The sequence below is a fragment of the Salvelinus fontinalis genome, chromosome 22, assembly GCF_029448725.1.
Source record: "Salvelinus fontinalis isolate EN_2023a chromosome 22, ASM2944872v1, whole genome shotgun sequence".
NCBI lineage: Eukaryota > Metazoa > Chordata > Actinopteri > Salmoniformes > Salmonidae > Salvelinus > Salvelinus fontinalis.
Genome location: NC_074686.1, coordinates 4,956,468 through 4,978,837, shown reverse-complemented (window position 1 = coordinate 4,978,837; position 22,370 = coordinate 4,956,468). Strand labels below are relative to the sequence as shown.

At 42.9% G+C, this 22,370-nt stretch overlaps 1 protein-coding gene across 1 annotated transcript; it reads left to right on the top strand.

Moving 5' to 3' along the window:
- Positions 1 to 531: 531 nt before the first annotated feature.
- Positions 532 to 22,001, top strand: LOC129819453 (sodium/hydrogen exchanger 3-like). Its single transcript, XM_055875769.1, has 7 exons — positions 532 to 781; positions 6,483 to 6,785; positions 6,994 to 7,154; positions 12,256 to 12,334; positions 12,923 to 13,100; positions 13,583 to 13,803; positions 21,898 to 22,001. The coding sequence occupies exons 1-7, from the start codon at positions 532 to 534 to the stop codon at positions 21,999 to 22,001; spliced, it is 1,296 nt and encodes a 431-aa protein (XP_055731744.1).
- The last annotated feature ends 369 nt before the right edge of the window (positions 22,002 to 22,370 follow it).

Below are 22,370 nucleotides of genomic sequence, written 5' to 3'. Positions count from 1 at the left end.
GTCCCTGTGCCAACCCCAAAATAAATATTGGGCCCCCTCAGATTTTTGTTGAATCTCTAACACCTTCTAGCCAACTAGCAATTTTATGAAGTTGGCTTTAGCTATCCCAGATAGCTTCCCAATCTCATAACTAGTTACCAAGAAGCCATTTCAGGCTATCAATCAAGTTAGAGTAGCTAGCTTGTCTAACTAGCTTAGCTGGCATGCCTGCTGGCAAGGGTGGTCGAATTTAGAAAAGCCTCTGCTGTCCTGAGCCAGTGATTACCAAGAGGGTGGCAAGGTGGGGCAAAACGTCCATCCCTGCCATTGAAGAAGTGGCCCAACTAGCTGGTCCGACTAAAGAGTGGGAGGAGCTTTCACCTGTAGTGAAAAGGTGAACTCTAGCCTGAGCGAGGACAGAGAGGAACAAAAATACTTAGGGCCAGCACTGAAAATCCAGAGACGGTGAGAGAGGACAGAGAGGGAGGGAATGAGAGACAGACACCAAGATCGATCAAAGAGCAAAAGATTTGAAAAGAATCCAGCTCCAAGATGCCAGCTCTATGGCACTCCACGTTCTTCCTGGTGATTGTGCTGCTTGCCATCAGTAGGCCCAGCCTGGCATCTCAGGCAGGTAATGATGACCTTCAGATGGGCACAGAGCACAGGACTTACAAGGGCACAGAAAATGGAACAACGAACCTTATCACCACCCTGCCCATCGTCACCTGGAACTGGCAAGAAATTCAATTCCCGTACCTGATAGCACTCTGGATCCTGGTCAGCTGGCTCTGCAAACTCAGTGAGTGCCATACATGTACATCCCCTTCCCCAGGCTACTTATCTTCACAGCACTTCATCGTACCATAGATCGCGTCCCCTATTCACTCTCAGAGTTTTAACAGATGTTATAAACCAAGCTGATGTCAGTTCACGACCGCTGACTGCACTGTCATGACACAGACAATTAGCTGTGTGTTGGTGTAAAATTGTACAGGATTTATTTGTGTTTCGACTGGAAAGCTGAGGAAAACTTTGGTAGAGTCTGGCAAGTGATAATGTAATTTGTGCTGATGTGTATGTCGGTACAGATGTGAGTTATGGAGTTTCGGCTTTTGAAGGTGAACGGTTAAAGGTAATGGAGGTATTCACAGTTGTGTTGACGCGTTGGTCATTAGCGTTGTGAGTGTACACAACAGGCACACTTGAGATGTGACGTTGGTTACACTCTGTGTATAGGTACACGCACATGTGGGAGTGGGTTTTCCACGCGTATGATGGTGGAAGTGTACAGCCTTGATGTGTTGCTGGCAGATATAGACGTCCATATAGATTTAGGTATGGCTCTGCTTGTAGATCAACTGAAATGGAGCTGGTCCTTATTCCCTTCAAATGACCCTACGCTGACGTCTGTGACGCAGCCCCTCAAAACGTAACCACAGCATTTACACTGGTGACTGAGGAGTGCTTATCAAACCGCAATAACGTAAAAGTCTCGGATAGACCCCTGGATAGACCCCTGGTGTCAGGTCCCTTTCCATTTCATTTGTCTACATGAATAATGGGTTGTCTGTTAATGAGTCCTTAGTACAGGGGGCCAGGATGGAGTCATACCTTCTCTCCAATCAGTGTAAAATATGCACTGTGAAATGACCTGTTTGGACTGTAGAACTTTTGAACCCGTTGCGTACTTCACTATACCTCCTGTGAACATCCACATGAAGTAGAGAGGAGATTCAGCAACTCTTGGAGGACAATGGAAGTGAGTAAAAAAACATGATTTGACCTCTAACAATAAATATTTCATTTACTTTCATTGCCATGCAACAGATGCTGAATCTCCTCTTTACAAGTCATGCTCCTTGGTTGGAGAGTGAGGTAGTAGTGATCCCTTCCCTTAAGATCTACATGCAAGAACATGATCAACTAATACATTGTTGACTGTATTGTGCCCTCATCCTCTGTCACCAGTCTAATCAAAACACAACCAGGCTATAGCCACGTTTATACCTGGTTCTAATGTGCAACCTTTGTCTTGATCTTGTCCACATTCTGATTGTGCCTACATTTCTAGACAGGATTGGTGTTTATGATTAAAAGACACATTGTGATCAGATCTTATAAGTGTAAACAGATAAGATTAGGTCAAGATCAGGACGAAGGACGCATGCTAGTGGCAGGTATAAACAGGCCTTCTGAAATTAATTCCCAGCCTATTGGCCTAGTTTTGGTAGGACTGGATAGAATAGGAATGGCTGATTAGTCTAACCTATAAGGAATCAAGGTAAGACCCAAGTGCAGTCTGTGTGAAGTAAAAATGTTTATTGTAACCACAGGGGCAGGCAAACAACGGGTCAAGGCAGGCAGGGGTTCACAATCCAGAGTAGGAGCAAAGGTACAGGGCGGCAGGCAGGCTCAGGGACGGGCAGAGTGGTCAGGTACACGGTCAGGACAAGCAAGGGTCAAATACCAGGAGGACGAGATAAAGAGAGGCTGGGAAAAGACAGGACGAACGCTGGTAAGCTTGACAAACAAGACAAACTGGCAATAGACAAACAGAAAACATAGGTATAAGTACACAGGGGATAATGGGGAAGATGGGCAACACCTGGAGGGGGGTGGAGACAAGCACAATGGCAGGTGAAACAGATCAGGACGTGACATAACCTAGGGTTGACAACTTGTAATGGACTGGATTTCTTGTATTCATCTAATTCAATCATCACAAAAATCTCCTAGGCTGGCTTCACTATTTGACAGAAGGTAAAAGCCCATTTCTGGTAACTCCAGTCCAAACTGGAAGGTTGGCAGTCCTGATTAGTAATCTGTAAAGAGACTTTAGAAAGAGGGTTTTCCCATGGGTAGAACATCAAAACATGTTTGGCAGTGTTTACTTATGGAAATGTGCTATAGAAGCATTTCATTGCAGGCGTAACGTCATTTTGCACAATGATGAAAATGTAAAGAACATTGCAAAGCACATGAGTATTCTGAGGTTGCTGTATGTCGCCTTCAGCAACCTGTAGTTTGCCTTTAGGTCATTAGTAGCAGAAAAGCAGAAGGGTTAAAAGAACACCTTCTGTGTGACTCAATTGCAACTGGTATGAACTTCGCAAATGTTTTTTTTTTTTTAAGTAAAAAATTATTTTACCTTTATTTAACTGGGCAAGTTTAGTTAAGAACAAATTCTTATTTTCAATGACGGTCTGGGAACAGTGGGTTAACTGCCCTTGTTCAGGGGCAGAACAATAGATTTTTTACCTTGTCAGCTCGGGGATTCGATCTCGCAACCTTTCGGTTACTAGTCCAACGCTCTAACCACTAGGCTACCTGCCGCCCCAAAAATACACTGTAAAGATACAATTTTGTATTCCACAAGAATATGTACTGTGTCTACAACTTCAGGCCCAATAATGCCATTTGTTTAACCTTTCTATCTTTCCAAGACTGAACCTTTCTTATCATTTGTTAAAAATGGCATATTTTTACATGCTTGGAGGAACATGGGACTCAAGGCCATAATCATGTTTAACATTTTAAAGGCTAAAACAGCTGGATAAAATGATACATTGGGACATTAGTTAATTTATATGGTTAATAATGTGAATGGATGCATGCCATATTTTTCCACCCTATTTAGCCACGGAGTTAAACATTCGGCTGTAAATCATGTAGATCATAATAAACCCGCCTCTAATGTATGTTAAAATAACATTTGACTTATTTATAATGTGTGCAAATTAGATTACTCACAGGGTCTGCTATGCAAATGCATCTTCAAGTTAATGGCTTCAGTTTCAAAACACTTCCAGCTGTTAGGCCTTACTAAGTCCAAAAGGCTTATGTGAGCACTGTGTTACGTTGACTGCTGAACAAGTCACTATATGTACACATAGTATACTGACACATATTTCGTACTGACTTATGACTTATTCACTTATATTACAAGCTATGATAACAAACAGTTCCAAGTTAAAACAAATAACGTTTCAGTTGGATCACCTGTGTAAGGAGTATTATTTATTATGCTGATTGAGTACAGTACATATCCAGTGACAGTGTCGTTTTAAGGAAATAAAACACATATCCTAAATAATGTCATGATGCCTCCGGACCAAGCTCCTGACCCAAACAACATCGTCACTATGGAGTTCACCAGAATAAATACATGCCATTGTATCCTACTTGACACGTTTCTGTTGTGCGCTATATCAATTACGTTAACATACAAATACGTATCCACAGATTTTTTGTCCCATGTACACACACCTGCGTGAGAATGTGGGCATGAAACACCTCTCTGAGGCCAGGCAAACAATGAACTGAAATTACACACCAAATGTAAAAACTTTTCATCTGGTTTGAAAGCACAGATTAGTATGAAGTTTCCTCCTTGAGAGTGGCATAGTCATCTCTGCCCTTGATTGAGTACAGTAGACACTGAGAAACACAGAGAGAGAGAGTCTCTGCCCTTGATTGAGTACAGTAGAGACTGAGAAACACAGAGAGAGAGAGTCTCTGCCCTTGATTGAGTACAGTAGACTGAGAAACACAGAGAGAGTCTCTGCCATTGATTGAGTACAGTAGAGACTGAGAAACACAGAGAGAGTCTCTGCCCTTGATTGAGTACAGTAGAGACTGAGAAACACAGAGAGAGAGAGTCTCTGCCCTTGATTGAGTACAGTAGAGACTGAGAAACACACAGAGAGAGAGTCTCTGCCCTTGATTGAGTACAGTAGAGACTGAGAAACACACAGAGAGCGAGAGTCTCTCCCCTTGATTGAGTACAGTAGAGACTGAGAAACACAGAGAGAGAGAGAGTCTCTGCCCTTGATTTGAGTACAGTAGAGATTTTTTGCTGCATTATTTATTTTGTGAAATGCCAAGCAGAACTTACTGCTGGGGGCAGCGTTGCTGACTTGCACCATGGGCCTGGTGGTTGAGGGTATGGAGGTGGGAACACCCCATGGGTCGCATCCAGAGTCAGGGGTGGTGGGATCGAACCACCGCCAGGCTGGAATGGACCATGGGTCCAGCCTGTCAGGGATACAAATTGTGACTTTTATGTGGTACCATGTGGAAGCCCCCTAGCTCATTGTCTTACGAATACTGGTGGCTGGGGGTCTCCAAAATGGGTATGTATACAAGGAGATGCGATCAGCTTTAGGGGTCTTGAGGATCAGATGACACAGCTGCAGATTCACTGTTAGACAATGATGATTGATAAATTGTTTGAATTGAGTGTTCTGAACTTTTGGGCAGAGCAGTTGTGATCAAATAAAAGCTTACAAAGAGGAAACAATACTACTCAGACTAAATCCAGGGTCCACTTCTGCCGCAGTTTAAAGTAATGCTACAGACACAAACTATGTCAGTGAATATTTCGCAGAGTTGGTAGTATTCACAATGATGCTGGCAGACAGATAAGGCTATGAAAGTTGTAATGACTTTCTCTGAACTCAAAGATTACTCTTTCATGATCACAAAACATAATCGAGAATTTGTTCTTAGATTCTGACCTTTCATGTGTTTTTTAAATTTTTAAATTTTTATTTTACCTTTATTTATCTAGGCAAGTCAGTTAAGAACAAATTCTTATTTGATGTATACTTTGGGTCTCATTTCAAACGAGAAACTTTCATAATTCAATTCAATGTTCATGGGAGGAAAGATGTAGGAGTGCAGGAAAAAGAGGGGAATAATAGGATTTGAGGTTGTAAACATCAGACAGATCGAAGGGAGCAGGCAATATCATCCAGTGAGAATGAAAGCTGTGTTTTGTATCGCATTTGGGCCATAAATAGGCTCAACATAATTCTACTACTGTCTGGCAACTATAGCCCTCGTCAGTGTTGTCAACAAGTATAAGTAGCTGTGTCCTGGACTGGTCTCAGAGTAGTGGATGTCTCGAAAGGAGTGGGTGTGTCCAAAGCGCTCTGCTATAGGTTAGACGCTCTTGATTGAACGGTGTTGTCTATGCCATTAAGTGTTCCCATTGGTCAATTCCAGACCGGTCTCTACCTGATGTTGCGGAGCCTTCTGACATGCTGCGTTGTTTTGTAGCTAATATATTTCCTTTGTTTTCTTTTGCCGATTTTCAAAGTCACTTACTATCCAGAGCAAATGCATCACCATATTTGTCTAAACAGTGGGTAACACCGTAACAATAGCTTTTTCCATGCAATAACCAATGTACCAGCAGTTATAGCACACAAGTAGATTGCCTACAGTGGATGACTAAACATAGCATGCACGCACAACCTTACAAATATACTTTAATTATAAGAGAAACACACAGAATAGAAATGATCAATGGATAGACAGAATAACATAGGTAAGACGGAACACAGACATCTTAAGATGGTAAAGTAGTGCACATATGAGTCTGAAAGGGCTTTGTCCCTGTTATCGTTCAACTTTCTGACCTTCTTTATCTTTCATTCACTCTATGTATCTCTGAATTTGTCTCTTTTGTCCTTGTCTCGCTCTCTCTTCACCAACAGTGTTCCAGCTGAACCCCGGCCTGACCAGTGTGATCCCGGAGAGCGGCCTCCTCATTTGCATCGGTTGGGTCCTGGGCGGCATCATCTACTGGGCAGACAAGGTGCAGACCTTCAGGCTGCAGCCCTTCATCTTCTTCTACTACCTGCTGCCTCAGATCGTCCTGGACTCGGGCTACTCAATGCCCAACAAGCTGTTTTTCAGCAACTTGGGCTCCATCCTGGTTTACGCTGTTATTGGCACCTGCTGGAACGCTGCCACTTTGGGACTCGCCCTTTGGGGGTGCTGGTTGGGCGGGGCCATAGGTAAGGCAGCCAATGTGTGTCCCAAATTCCTATTATAGTGCACTACTTTTGACCAGGGGGGCCGTAGAGCAGATCAACATACAATATGGGTTCTTCTATAGTTTTCCGATGATTGAAACAGGCATTTCTGAGGTCCTCAATCAGAGTTAATGTGTAAGGTAGAGGAAAAGTCTGAGATCATAACACTTTTTACCCTGGGCCTCTGTAGGTGGTATTGACATTGGCCTTCTGCAGTTGCTGTTGTTTGGGAGTCTGATTGCTGCTGTGGACCCTGTGGCTGTGATTGCTGTGTTTGAGGAGGTCCATGTCAACGAGGTCCTGTACATCCTGGTGTTTGGGGAGTCCCTTCTCAACGACGGCGTCACAGTGGTCAGTCTCACTATCTTCATCCGCATTTATCATTATTCGGCTGCGCCACAAATTGTACCCTTTTCCCTATGTCAGCCATGCTGACCAAGAACTGTGTCAATACGGAATGAAGCCTACATTTTATTTTTTTTATTTTTTGGGGGGGGGGGGGGGCTCAGTAGGGCTTTCAACTTACTCTTCTTGAAAAGTGTAATAGTATAATACACAAGCTGCAATTTTGTAATTTGGCAGTGCTTCAAAAGTTTTACTCTTATGTCAGTCATTGCTGACCTTAAAGAGCTATTTATGACAGTTGATCCACTAGCCCATGTTAGCTAACGTTTTTCACCCCATTGGTTTTGTTGTAATGTTTGAGTCACTCAGATATCACATGAACACACATAAGACATGGCAAAATGTGTACAAATGCAGGAAATTAGCTGTAAAACTGAAATATGTTCTCTCCACCCCATGGAAAAATGTATAGAATTGGAAGGAATTTGCTTTAAAACATACACATTTTCCTTCCACCCAATGGCAAAATGAGAAGTGGGGGTTTGTTACTACGCTGATAATGACAATATCCATCCGGACCTTTGTCGTCCTAGGAAATTTGTGTGATTGGACTTTCTCAAATACTATTTGAATATCCCTGTCCTACTGTATACAGTGCACTACTTTTGATCAGGTTCCCTTCGGTTGGTAGCCTCCAGTTTGTGTCATTCCCTTTCATTCCATTTGCTAAATCTGTAAAGGTAACATCCGTGTTGTTGTTGCTGAGGATCACTAGTAGTAGTTCATCATATTTCATGGGGGAAACAATGACATGTAGGCTAATTAAATCCTCATGGAGCGCAGACCAAGCCGTAACAGTTTGAACCTGAGGCATGGCGCGATACTCGGCCGACGGCAATCCCACTGGGAACATCACTTCATTTCAAGGTGGACATTTGGTTGAGACGTTCATCAATGAGATTTAAACCTTTATTCACCCAACTCCAAAGTAAGTTTGTTGAATTCCTAATGTGTACGACTTCGCTCCAATGGAAAAACTGTCCGTTTTTTTTGGTTTAGGTATCATCTAAATGTGTCATCACTGTGCTTTCAACCATTTTAAAAGCACAACAACGTTCAAATGGGAATACAATGTCTGAATGTTTTTATTTCTACAACAGCTTAATGTGTTATCAATGTGCTTCATCTAGAAACAATCAAATGACCTGGATTGCAGTTGAGATTAGTGCATTCCGAAAGTATTCAGACCCCTTGACTTTTTCCACATTTTGTTACGTTACAGCCTTAGTCTAAAATGGATTCAATAAAAAATACAAATCCTCAGCAATCTACACACAATACCCATAATGACAAAGCGAAAACAGGTTTTTAGAAATGTTTGCAAATGTATTACAAATTTAAAAAATGATATCATATTTACACAAGTATTCAGACCCTTTACTATGAGACTCGAAATTGAGCTCAGGTGCATCCTGTTTCCATTGATCATCCTTGAGATGTTTCTACAACTTGGAGTCCACCTGTGGTCAATTAAATTGATTGGACATGATTTGGAAAGGCACACACCTGTCTATATAAACCTGTTTTTGCTTTGTCACTATGAGGGTATTGTGTGTAGATTGAGAATTATTTATTTTTTTAATTCATTTAATTCATAAAATAAGTCTGTAACCTAACAAAATGTGGAAAAAGTCAAGGGGTCTGAGTACTTTCCGAATGCAGTGTACATTAAAAGTACATAGTGCAAGTCATCAATGCTGTTCGAGATTTTGCTCAGATTATTATAGCAATTGTGAAGATCAATACAGACCTGCAACCTTTTCATGCTATCTTGAACACAAATGCGTTCTATGATAACACGAGGACATTTAGTTACAGTAACCTCGATGTGGCCATGGATGTTAACCACTTTAAGGTTGAATAAATGTTGTTACATTATTTAGCCTTAACTTTACCCTATTTACTGTATTAAAAAAGTAATATTGAAATGTGTTTTGTTGACAACGCAAAGTACTAAAATCTAAAGGAGATGTCTCTAATGCAGATGAAGATGTGAATCCAACATATCAATTATTCATTTGTAGAAAAACTGGAATTAAAGGCAGGCTAAGTCAGTGGCTCAGAAGATGCATCTCCTTCAAATGTTGGTGTCTGGTTGTGTTGACAACAAACAAAATTCAATTTCACTTTTGCAATACAGCAAATAGCCTAAGTTGTCGACAAGTTAACAAATAATATATGTCAGATTTACGTCTCCAACTAAACCAAAAACAAAGTTAAAGGAGTAAGCCATCTTCTTCAAATGTTGATATTTGGTTGCGTTGATAATCAAAAACAATTAAATAATCCAGTTTGTCTACAAATTAATAAATGATATGTAGGATTCATGTCTCCATCTCAACCAAAAATTGACGTTAAAGAATTGCACTAAAAGAAATCAAACTTTAAATTAAGTTAGTCCTATTCTTTAACTTAGATATTTTTATTGAGATGGAGACATATTAATGATTAACCTGCAGATTAAACTTGAAATCAACCAAAGCTTGAAAGCCTAGGCCTGTATGTATTGTCTTTTTTAAAATTTCTTTATTTATCGTGGGTTAAAATATAATTTGTATTTATTATGGATCCCATTAACTGCTGCCAAGGTGAGGGAGGCAGAGGGAGAGGGAGAGAGGGAAAGGATTTCCACAGCAGCAGACTATGATCCATCATGTCAAAAGCCACATTGAAGTCTAACAAAACAGCCCCCACAATCTTTTTATCATCAATTCTACAAGGTGTCAAAAGCGTTCCCTTTGGGTGGTGGACCATTCTTGATACACAGAAACGGTTGAGCGCGAAAAACCCAGCAGCATTGCAGTTCTTGACACACTCAAACCGGTGTGCCTGGCACCTACACTCTTCGAAAAAAAGGTGCTATTTAGAACCTAAAAGCGTTATTTGGCTGTCCCCATAGGATAACTCTTTGGGGAACCATTTTTGGTTCCAGGTATAACCTTATTGGTTCCAGATAGAACCCTTATGGGTTCCATGTCCTACCTTTTCTAAGCGTGTACTACCATGCCCTGTTCAAAGGCACTGAAATATGGTGTCTTATCCATTCACCCTCTGAATGGCACACATACACAATCCATGTCTCAAGGCTTAAACATCCTTCTTTAACCCGTCTCCTTACAATTGGCTCATTCATCCCCCTCCTCTCCCCTGTAACTACTCCCCAGGTCGTTGCTGCAAATGAGAACGTGTTCTCAGTCAACTTACCTGGTAAAATAACGGTAAAATAAAAAATAAAATAAATAAATAAATAGAAATAAAAAAAAACGTCTCCTCCCCTTCATCTACACTGATTGAAGTGAATTTAACAGGTGACATCAATATGGGATCATATCTTTTACCTGGTCAGTCTATGTCATGGAAAGAACTGGTGTTTCTAATGTTTTGTACACTCAGTGTATAAAGTATGGATACATTTCATTTGAAGGAGTTGGCATGCTGCTTTGGTAGCAGCCAAGACAGAGCTCTTGTAAATGTGTAGATATTTAGTTATTTTCAAATGTTTTTATCCATTGTTTTTGGAACCAACATTTACATTTTTGATGAGTTTTTATTGCATATACTGTATATTGCAGATTGACTGACAGGTCAACCCTTTTTGGCTTGGCTAGTTAGCTGGCTAATGTTTTTGTTTATGCATCTGGACACAGTACCAGCTTTTATATTTCACCTGGCTGCCAGTTTCTGATATTTTGAGATTTTTTATGAAAAGCGCTATTAAAGTTACATTTATTATTATTATTTGCTCCGCTAAACCAACCCTTTAGAATGACTTTGATAGCAACAGTGAATCTATTTAGTGGAGATCTCTCAATCATTCTCACAATAGCACATTAGTAGTAGTCAGTGACAAATGTCAAAGCTAAGCAGGGCAGAGCAGGGCTAGGTTAAAACCCTGGGTGGTAGACCATAGGGATAGCTGTAGATCAACTTTCCAGTAGGAGGTTCTGCCCAGCGTATTTTTTCTGATAGTGGATATACCATCAAAGATCTGTTTGTCTATGTTGAATGATGAAAAAGTACTGGTTGACTTTTTGCAAATCCATGTGTTTTACACGTAGATTCCACGTCACAATACATGTGACAAATTTATATTGAAACAATGTTGATTCAACATTCACACAGATCCATGGTCAGGGCAACCAATAGGCCAGGGTATACTATTGTACACTATTCTCCCTATTATAATTATATGCTAATTTTCCAACATTACCATGGGTTGAAGACCTGAATATGGCAATTTTCTATATTAACATTTTACTTTTTTTGTTGTTGTGGAAAACCAGATTTTTCCATGTGCGGGGTTCATGAAAACTTCCCTCAGCATACAGTTACATTTCACTCCTTTTAAATCTATGCATGGATTCTGAAACTAAAGATAAACATGTTTTGATGGCTATCTTTCATTGATCTCCATTCTGAACGCCTTCTCCATAGGCTAAATTCTAATGTTGTTCAGATCACATTCCGTATTTAAAGGGATTGCTTTAAATACTCACTGATCAAATTGGTAGGCCAACCAGTGGGTGAATTTTCTGAGATTTAAATTTGAGATTAAAGCCACACAGGCAAATCCTGTTACGCACGTTGCATAGGGTAAGTCTGATAATGCCTTTCACATGGAATAGGGGTGCCATTTGGGACACAGGCTTAATGTTTACACTCCAGTTTTTTGGGCAAAAACATTTACATCACTTTTTGTAATGTGTTAAATAAGAATTATGATGAGTTCCAAATAGTGCTAGTGCTATTCATCAGGGGAAACCTAAACCTGACAAATGAAGCGCAAAAGCCATACACAAGACACGGCACCTTTACTGAAGTGCACCAGTCAGTCACGTGATTTACTTCTGGGAATGCTGTCTGTCTGTAGGTCGACATAACAACATCAATCACATACAAATAGACCAATAATACAGCTGTAATCGAATGGATTACACTACACGATTGATTAAATGAATTGTAACATTAAATAACGTAATGTTCAATGGATTTGGTTGCTAAACCTCCCCACCACAGACCGGTCATCTTTATTTCCATGTTCCCTCAGGTGCTGTTCAATGTGTTTAATGCATTTGTGACGCTTGGAGGGGCAAAAATCAACGCTGTCGAGATCATCAAAGGCATAGGTATGTAAGAGCGTCACACCTTGGCTACGCCCCAAATGGCACCCTATTCCTTATGTAGTTCACTTCTTTTGACCATGGCCCATTGTGCACTACTTTTTACGAGAGCCCTTTGTGGGGAATAGGGTGCTATTTGGGACGCAGTGTTTGATTTTCAGGCCAACAAATAGAGCCCTGTCACGTAGTCAACAGCGACAGCTTCTTGTGCCAACTTGAAGCAAACTGCTTGGATAATGCAACAAGTAATTGAGTATGTAATCTATCTAACCCAAGGGTAGGCAGCCCTGGTCCTGGAGAGCTGTTTTTGATTTAACCGACCTGAAAGACCAGGTTTGTTGAAGTTAGGCAGTCACTGAACTGATCAATTAGCTCAGTTGGTCAGGTAGGGGTGCCTAGTTGGGACAAAATCCTGCAGCACCTGCGGCTCTCCAGGAACAGGTTGTATGTCTTGTATTTATTCATGAAACAAGTATCTTTGTTCCCCGTTTGCCTCTCCATATGTCATTCTGTCTCACTTCGTCCTCTTCTTTCACCCCGTTTCCCCTTTCTCTCTCATCACCCTCCTCTCGCTTCCTCCTCCGCCCTGCGTAGTCTCGTTCTTGGTGGTGGCGCTCGGAGGCTCCCTGGTTGGCGTTATCTTTGGTCTGCTGATCTCGCTCTTGACCAGATGCACCAAGAACATCCAGATTATCGAGGCAGGCTTCGTCTTCGTCCTGGGCTACCTCTGTTACCTCACAGCCGAGATGTTCTCGTTGTCTTCTATCCTTTCGTAAGTCCTTCTGAGTGTTATGTCGATTTATTAGGACTTTTACAACCTTTCCATTAAGGGTGTTTCCATTGAAATCCTAACATGATATTTCCACTTACCTCGGCTTAGTTTTTAGATACAATATGTATTTCAGTTACATAGCTCCATAGCTGTGTACTACCTAGAACCTAAGAGTTCTTCAGCTGTCCCCATAGTATAACCCTTTTGGGTTCCAGGTAGAACCCTTTCACAGAAGGTTCTACATGGAACCCCAAAAATATTCTACGTGGAAGCAAAAAGGGTTCTCCCTGGAACCGAAAAGGTTTCTACTTTGGAGAGAGCCGAAGAAACCTTTTTTCTAAGAATGTATGTTTGAGCCATGTATGACCCTTGAGGTTGACTCTGGTCGACAATGGAGGAGCTCTCTACATACCATTATATACAGTACCTACTGCGTTTTAGTCTATTCTAAGTGACATGACCCTTTTCTTGCTGTGCTATAGGTGTACGTTCTATGGCGTCTGCTGTCAGAAGTATATCAATGCCAACATGGACGAGAGGTCAGTCAGCACGGTACGATACGTAATGAAGGTGTTCGCAAATGGCTCAGAGACCATCATCTTCGTCTTCCTCGGCATCACGGCCATAGATCCGTCTATATGGGTGTGGAACACAGCCTTTATCTTCCTCACTCTCCTCTTCATCTTTGTGTTCAGGTTCATAGGTGAGTTTGGGTCATAATCTTTAGTATTATTTTGTGAGCGGAGGAATCAATGGAGATTCTTTTCCCTCAGAACAGCTTAAATTCGTCGAGGCACGGACTCTTAAAAAGGTGTCAAAAGCGTTCCATAGGGATGCTGGCCCATGTTGACTCTAATGCTTCCCACAGTTGTATTAAGTCAGCTGGATGTCCTTTGTGTGGTGGACCATTCTTGATACACACGGGAAACTGTTGAGCATTAAAAACCCAGCAGCGTTGCAGTTCTTGACACACACAAACCGATGTGCCTGGCTAGGGCAGTTGCGGTGACCATATTACCGCCACACCGGCAGTCATGAGTCATGACCTCAGTAAAATTCTACGTGATCGTTGAGTCACAGTAATCTCCTCTTATGCACTCTGGAAATGCGTTGGTAGTAAGGGTTAAGTGGGTATTGTGTCAAGAAGCAGTGCGGCTTGGTTGGGTTGTGTTTCGGAGGACACACGGCTCTCGACCTTCGCCTCTCCCGAGTCCGTACGGAAGTTGCAGCGATGAGACAAGACTGTAACTAGCAATTGGAAACCACGAAAATGCGGAGAAAAAGGGGTATAAAAAATTTCAACGTGGAAAACATGGTCATTGTGGATGTTGTTTCAAAGCCTAACACAACAAAATGGACAGCGCTTTCAAAGGTGATGATTAATTAAAAACACCATATGCATATTAGAGAATAAGCATTGGCCTAAATATGAGCCCAAGCTGAAAAAAATCCCAGAATTACAATAATGATTTCACAGTTATACAATACATAGCCTACTGAATATTGCACATGGCAGAAAACCCCCAAAAATACTGATTTAAGATATCTTTGGTAAATAATTGGTCATCCTAAAATTAAACAAATTTATCCTACAATTATATTGAATTTGATTTTGAGTAGCCTAATAATAGTGCATTTTTCCCCCTCATAATTAATATGCTGAAACATTGCCTTTAGCTACCGAATATCTCATCACCATGAGTTTCCAGCGCGCAGAAAGATGGGCTGTCAACAGTTAAATATGCTTTGTTGTGAAATCATATTACTATGGATGTTCCCGAACATACTTCACTTGGTTTCCCAAATTAAGCACTGGTTAGCTGCAGGAACAGGGTTGGTGAGCCCATGGCATACGGAGTTAGGCGGCATATCACCTGTTGCTTAGCGAAATTACCGGAGTAGCCTTCCTGGCATGAATGAAAAACGTACTGGCGGGAAGGTGGCCTCTATTTGCTATTCCAGTGCATACAGATGACGTCTGTTTTTGTCTTTCCCCTGTTCTTGCCCAGTTAATAATGGGCCATTCTAAATCTAAACTAATTTTACATATTAGTAAAGACAAGATGAAATTGAGAATAGTCTGATGGGTGAAAATATGATATTTATTGTGATGGTGTACAGTTGAAGTCGGAAGTTTACATACACCTTAGCCAAACCTTAGCCATCACCACTTTATTTTAAGAATGTGAAATGTCAGAATAATAGTAGAGAATTATTTATTTCAGCTTTTATTTCTTTCATCACATTCCCAGTGGGTCAGAAGTTAACATACACTCAATAAGTATTTGGTAGCATTGCCTTTAAATTGTTTAACTCTGATCAAACATTCCGGGTAGCCTTCCACAAGAAGTTGGGTGAATTTTGTCCCATTCCTCCTGACAGAGTTGATGTAACTGAGTCAGGTTTGTAGGCCTCATTGCTCGCACACGCCTTTTCAGTTCTACCCACAAATTTTCTAAAAGATTAACGTCAGGGCTTTGTGATGGCCACTCCAATACCTTGACTTTGTTGTCCTTAAGCCATTTTGCCACAACTTTGGAGGTATGCTTGGGGTCATTGTCCATTTGGAAGACCCATTTGCGACCAAGCTTTAACTTCCTGACTGATGTCTTGAGATGTTGCTTCAATATATCCACATATTTTTCCTCCTCATGATGCCATCTATTTTGTGAAGTTCACCAGTCCCTCCTACAGCAAAGCACCCCCACAACATGATGCTGCCACCCCTGTGCTTCACGGTTGGGATGGTGTTCTTTGGCTTGCAAGCCTCCCCCTTTTTCCTCCAAACATAACGAAGGTAATTATGGCCAAATAGTTCTATTTGTGTTTCATCAGACCAGAGGACATTTCTCCAAAAAGTACAATCTTTGTCCCCATGTGCAGTTGCAAACCGTAGTCTAGCTTTTTTATGGCGGTTTTGGAGCATTGGCTTCTTCCTTGCTGAGCGGTCTTTCAGGTTATGTCGATATAGGACTCGTTTTTACTGTGGATATAGATACTTTGTACCTGTGTCCTCCAGCATCTTCACAAGGTCCGTTGCTGTTGTTCTGGGATTCAATAGCACTTTTCATCTCTAGGAGACAGAATGCGTCTCCTTCCTGAGCATTATGACAGCTGTGTGGTCCCATTGTGTTTATACTTGCGCAATATTGTTTGTACAGATGAACGTGGTACCTTCAGGCATTTGGAAATTGCTCCCAAGGCTGAACCAGACTTGTGGAGGTTCACAATTCTTTTCTGAGGCAGTGGCTGATTTCTCTTGATTTTCCTATGATGTCAAGAAATGAGGCACTGAGTTTGAAGGTAGGCCTTGAAATATATCCACAGGTACACCTCCAATTGACTCATGATGTCATTTAGCCTATCAGAAGCTTCTAAAGCATGACATAATTTTCTGGAATTTTCCAAGCTGTTTATAGGCACAGTCAACTTAAGTGTATATAAACTTCTGACCCACTGGAATTGTGACGCGCGCACACGTACACACACACACACACTTTCCCCCACAAGAACCCTAAGGTTAGATGCTAGGCACTTGTTCCATCCTAAGCCCAACTCAAGAAATGACTTGATTTACGAATGCATATACAGTTGCAACTGTTCGAGAAGGCTTGCAAAAATGGGGAGATTTGATTGACCATCAAGTCATATGTGATGGAGATCAGATACACTCCCTCCCCCTGAAACACAAACACACTGGTCCCCCGTTGTGACCCTTTTCCCCAAGCATCTCTGTGCAGTCAGACCTTTGATTATTTTGTGCCATCAGGGCCAAAAGAATATGCTCTCTCTCTGATTGTTCGAGTGTGAACCCCGCCCCATGGGTTACTGCAGCTAGTGTTGCCAGCACGATGGACATGAGCTGCAGTTCTTCGTCTATCTGGTCTAACGGAAGGTGAGTTCATTTCTTCACCTCATATTGAGGTTCAGTTTCAACCAGTTCTAACATGTAGCTAACACCTCATGTTTCCTGGTCTGATATGTTACTTCTTAGCCAGTCCTTTCAAGCACTTTGGTCAAAAAGGACGGTTCCATCACACTGACACGCTCTTGTGACCTCACTCAGGGCATGGCTACTTAATGTGCAAAGGATATGATTAGAACTTCTCTTATGACTCCTAAAATTGCATTCCTATCTTAACAAAAATAATGTTATCATTTTACATATCCTATGCATAACGTATTGGATGGAAACTTGACAGATAAAGGGGATTTTCTTTCTAAGTTAGTTTTTCTACCATACAGTTTTTAATGACATCACAAAATGAAAAACAATATGACATTAGTGTTCTATATCTCCCCACATTGTTTATGTTATAATTATTGTTCCATTATCCACTTTTTGGATGTTAGACTTTTGGGCGGGCAAAAGTATGGAGACAATTGGACATTCCTTTAGCCAATACTGGAGGGTAGAGAGAGAGTCTTCTCCTGCTTAATTTACGACCAGGTGTGGAGGTGTCAACCCCACCCTTTACAGGTGGAATAGGGTCTGGTTATTGTCAGTCATTGCCAAGCTGATCTGACCCATTGTGATACACACAGGACAGTCATGACAACACAAACTGATGCTGGCACTAAGACCACACTCAATGAGCTGTATAGGGCCATAAGCAAACAAGAAAATGCTCATCCAGAGGCAGCGCTCCTAGCGGCCGGTGATTTTAATGGAGGAAAACTGATATTCAGTTTACTTAATGTCACCTGTGCAACTAGAGGGGAAAAAAACTATATCACATTTACTCCACATACAGAGATGCATACAAAGCTCTCCCTCGCCCTCCATTCGGGAAATATGACCATAACTCTATCCTCCTGATTCTTGCTTACAAGCAAAAACTCAATAGGAAGTACCGGTGATGTGCTCAATAGTGAAGTGATCCGATGAAGCGGATGCTAAGCTACAGGACTGTTTTGCTAGCACAGACCGCAATATGTTCCCTGGATTCATCCGAGCGCATTGATGTGTTTACCACATCAGTCACCGGCTTCATAAATAAGTGCTTCGATGACGTCTTACCCCACAGTGAGATATACATTATCCCAACCAGAAGCCATGGATAATAGGCAACATCTGCACTGAACTACTGGCTAGAGCTGCCGCTTTCAAGGAGCGGGACACTAATTCGGACACTTATATGAAATCCCACAAAATCCCTTAAACCTAACCCTATCAAACGGGCAAAGCATCAATACAGGACTAAGATTGAATCCTACTACACCGCCTATGAAATTTGTCGGATGTGGCAGGGCTTACAAACTCTCACAAATTACAAAGGAAAACTCAGCCACGAGCTGCCCAGTGACACGAGCCTACCAGACGAGCTAAATACCTTAGATGCAACACCGAACCATGTGGAAGAGCACCAGCTGTTCCAGACGACTTTGTGATCATGCTCTCCGTAGCCGATGTAAGACCTGCACGCCACACTGCCTTTTCCCACCTGGGTAGAATTAACACCTATGTGAGAATGCTGTTCAATGACTACAGCTCAGTGTTCAACACCATAGTTCCCTCAAAGCTCATCACTATGCTAAGGACCCTGGGATTGAACACCTCCCTCTGCAACTGGATCCTGGACTTCACGACGGGCTGCCCCCAGGTGATAAGAGAAGGCAACAACACATCTGCCACGCTAACCATCAACACGGGGGCCCCTCAGGGGTGTGTGCTTAGTCCCCTCCTGTACTCCCTGTTAACCCATCACTGCATGGCCAAGCACGACTCCAACACCATCATTAAGTTTGCCTATGACACAACAGTGGTAGGCTTGATCACTGACTACGATGAGACAGCCTATGGGAGGAGGTCAGAGACCTAGCAGTGTGGTGCCAGAACAACAACCTCTCCCTCAACGTGAGCAAGACAAAGGAGCTAATCGTGGACTACAGGATACGGAGGGCTGAGCACGCCCCCATTCACATCGATGTGGCTGTAGTGGAGCAGGTCGAGAACTTCTGAGAAGTTCCTCAGTGTCCACATCACTAAGGACCTATCATGGTTCAAACACACCAACACAGTCATGAAGAGTGCACTATATCGCCTCTTCCCCCTTTAGGAGGCTGAAAAGATTTGGCATGGGGCTTCAAATCCTCAAAGTTCTACAGCTGCAACCTTAAGAGCATCTTGACTAGCTGCATCACCGCTTGGTATAGCAACTGCTTGGCATCCGACCGCATGGCGCTACAGATGGTAGTGCATACGTCCTAGTACGTCCTAGCCAAGCTCCCTGCCATCCAGGACCTTTATACCAGGCGGTGTCAGAGGAAGGCCCTCAAAATTGTCAAGAACTCCTGCCACCCAAGTCAAAGACTGTTCTCTCTGCTACCACACAGCATGCGGTACCGGAGCGCCAAGTCTTGGACTAAAAGGCTCCTCAACAGCTTCTACCTCTAAGCCATAAGACTGCTGAACAGTTTATCAAATGGCTACCCTGACTATTTACTTTGACCTACCCTTTCTTTCATTTTTTTGCACTGACTCTCTTGCACGGGTTCTATGCAAACTCTAACCACACATACTACACTGACACTCTTTACATGTGCTGCTGCTACTATGTATCCTGACTGCCTAGTAACTTTTACCCCTACCTACATGCACATATTACATCAACTACCTAGTACCCTTGCACATTGCCTTGGTACCAGTGTATAGCCTCATTATTGTAACTTTTTATCTATTGAGCAATTTTTTTGTACTTACTTTTTAACTCTGCATTGTTGGGAAAGGGCTTGTAAGTAAGCATTTCGCGGTAAAGTCTACAACTGTTATATTTGGTGCATGTGACAAATAAGATTTGATAGGAACCCTAATCCCGATTAGAGGGGGTCAGGGTTTAAGGTTCCTCTGCCAGAACATATGGGGAGACGGTTCCCCTAGCAGTGAAGCCGGGGCGGCGCGGTTCTGGATTAGCATGGCTGAGATTGTTTCTGTGCGAAAAGAGGCAAAAAAACGTCCCTATGGCAAGAGGAGAAAAAGGGTTCACAGGAAGATGGCTAATGGCAGTTTGACTTCCTAAACCAGGTCAAAGAGACCGGAGAGAGGGCAGACATGATGACAGCTGCCCCTGGCTGGTAACCCAAAAAGTCACTGGGGGGGGGGAGAGCCTGAGGGAGGAGAGACACTCTGGGCAAAAATGTGCCTCCTCCTTTTCTCGAGTCAGCAAGGACGTGAAGTGGGATGCAGCACAGAGAATAGTCATAACCTAATGTCCCCGTGCCTACCCAGTGTTGCAAAATGTGTAGTGGGGAGGGACGTTAAAACCTGAAGAGAGAGGATAGGGCAGGGAGCAGTCTGCTTTGCACATTATCTTCCACTGGCGTAAGGACTGCGCCCTAGATCCCCTAAGGCCAGCCGGGTGGCAGGGACGAGATGCATTGATCAACAGGCTGCCATGAGGCCCGGGTTTGTGGGGCAGGCAGAAGTTAAAGTCTTCGCCTTCTGATTTACGCATTTCACACTTCTGCCGTATGTCGTGACAGTGGGCTCGAAGAGGAGGTCTACCTTTTCTTTGTCTGTTAAGCTGAATAGGCTTAACCAAAGGGCCCTTTCGCCTACTACTGCTAAGGTCATGGTATGACCACAGCTTTGGATAGCAATGCGGGAGACACGGAGGGTGAGGTCTGTGATATTCCAGATCTCTTCCCAATCCTCTGGGTTTAGGGAATCTGAATGCAGCCATCTCCCCACCTCCTCCAATAGTTCAGTCAGGTAAGCCATCAAATAAAAGGTCTCGTTGAGAGCTCTTCTGACAGACTGGGCTGAGGCTTTGTATGGTTTCTGGAAAATGGAGGCGGTAAAGCGATCCATCTTATCAGGGAGGGAGGCGTCGGTAGTGGTACCTATAAGGCGTGAGGGGTAGAGGTGGTTAGCCAGAGATGGTGCCACTTTAAAGCTGATTCATGGAGATTCCGGCAATCGCAGTGGCCATACAGCATTTATGGTGATGCGTCCTCCGCAGAAATCAGGGCATTCGTACTTCTTGCGCTTCACAGAGTGGAGTGTCACTTGGTCTGCACAACTTAAAGTGCACCACTCATAGTGATTTAGGACTAATCTCTATAGCCAGTCAGCTATTAGAGCAGCTGGCTAAACAAAAAGACAATACCTCTTCTGAGATGTTGGAGTCGGTTTCTCGGTTGGAGTCGGATTCTCGGTGCTTGAAATAAAAGTTCAGCCAAGATAGCATGAAATAAAAAGGCAGCACCGTTTTCCCACCTGTATCTCCACTTCGACCGTAAATATATATGTTTTTGCTTTACGGGCTTGCTCGCGACTGCCTCCACTTCTTGTGGCAAGATTCCCCTTCCATTCCCATTACCTCCCTGATCTCTTTCAAGGAGATGTCTATATTTGCAAACTTGCTCTGATAGCCTTTTGTCAAAGTTCTCCGTGTTTGTTGTCAAGGAAGTGAGTTTGTATTTATACAGGACGTACCTCCAGCATCTACCGTCAACCGATCATGTCAATGCGGAGCTATACGGCGCCCTCCGTATTGTGAGAAAATTTGGGAGGCGCATGGCATCGACATACAGAGCTTGATTTGGCCTCCGGAGGCTCAGCAACTGCGTCACATTGCGTCAATCGGCTTTTAAGAGAGCCTGGATTCCTCCATGTTGTGCATGTCTAAGCTCGGAAGCGCTTAGCCAGCACTTTTTCAGTAAGGGGCTTATCCCACAAGCTCTTAGCTTACCGTAGGCAACCTGCAACTGCAGGTAGCAGTTGCTTTACTGGGTCTGCACTAGTGGAAAGTCTCCTCCCATCGTACAGATTTCTTTCTCGGTTTCTGTTCCCCAGGGGATCCGGCCACTCGATCTGGTCGCGGCTCGCCTACAGACATCAAAGAACCCAAACTCCAGTGGAGGAATGGCATCTTCTGTCTTCGAGGCTGTCCCACCTAAAAGACTGAGAGGGTGGGACCTGGTCGACCTCCATGTCAGGTGCCGCCTCAAAGAGACTGGCGAGGTTAATCTCACCATCTTCCTCATTTCCCCCTAGTTTGCCTTCCCCGAGAGGGGATCGTCGGACTGATAGAGGGAGGAATTGAGGCTATCCATGATCTCGTCCCAGCTGGTTGTGGGGGGCAGAGCTACAGCTCCCGCTAGTGGCTCAGAGGCGAACCAGGCTACCGAGAGAGAGGCCCGTTTTGCCTCAGTTAGCGACTTGCAGCACTTGTAGGACTCAGTCCTTGAGTGCCACTGTTTCCCTCCCAAGCACATGATGCACAGAAGGTGATAATCCTTCCTAGCAATTGTAGAACCGAAAGCACA

Excerpts from the sequence above, each read along its gene's own strand:
- LOC129819453 (XM_055875769.1), top strand. The coding sequence starts at position 532 with ATGCCAGCTCTATGGCACTCCACGTTCTTCCTGGTGATTGTGCTGCTT. Across the intron at positions 12,335-12,922 it reads CGAGATCATCAAAGGCATAG|TCTCGTTCTTGGTGGTGGCG; the intron begins GTATGTAAGAGC and ends CGCCCTGCGTAG. Across the intron at positions 13,804-21,897 it reads CTTTGTGTTCAGGTTCATAG|GGGATCCGGCCACTCGATCT; the intron begins GTGAGTTTGGGT and ends TCTGTTCCCCAG.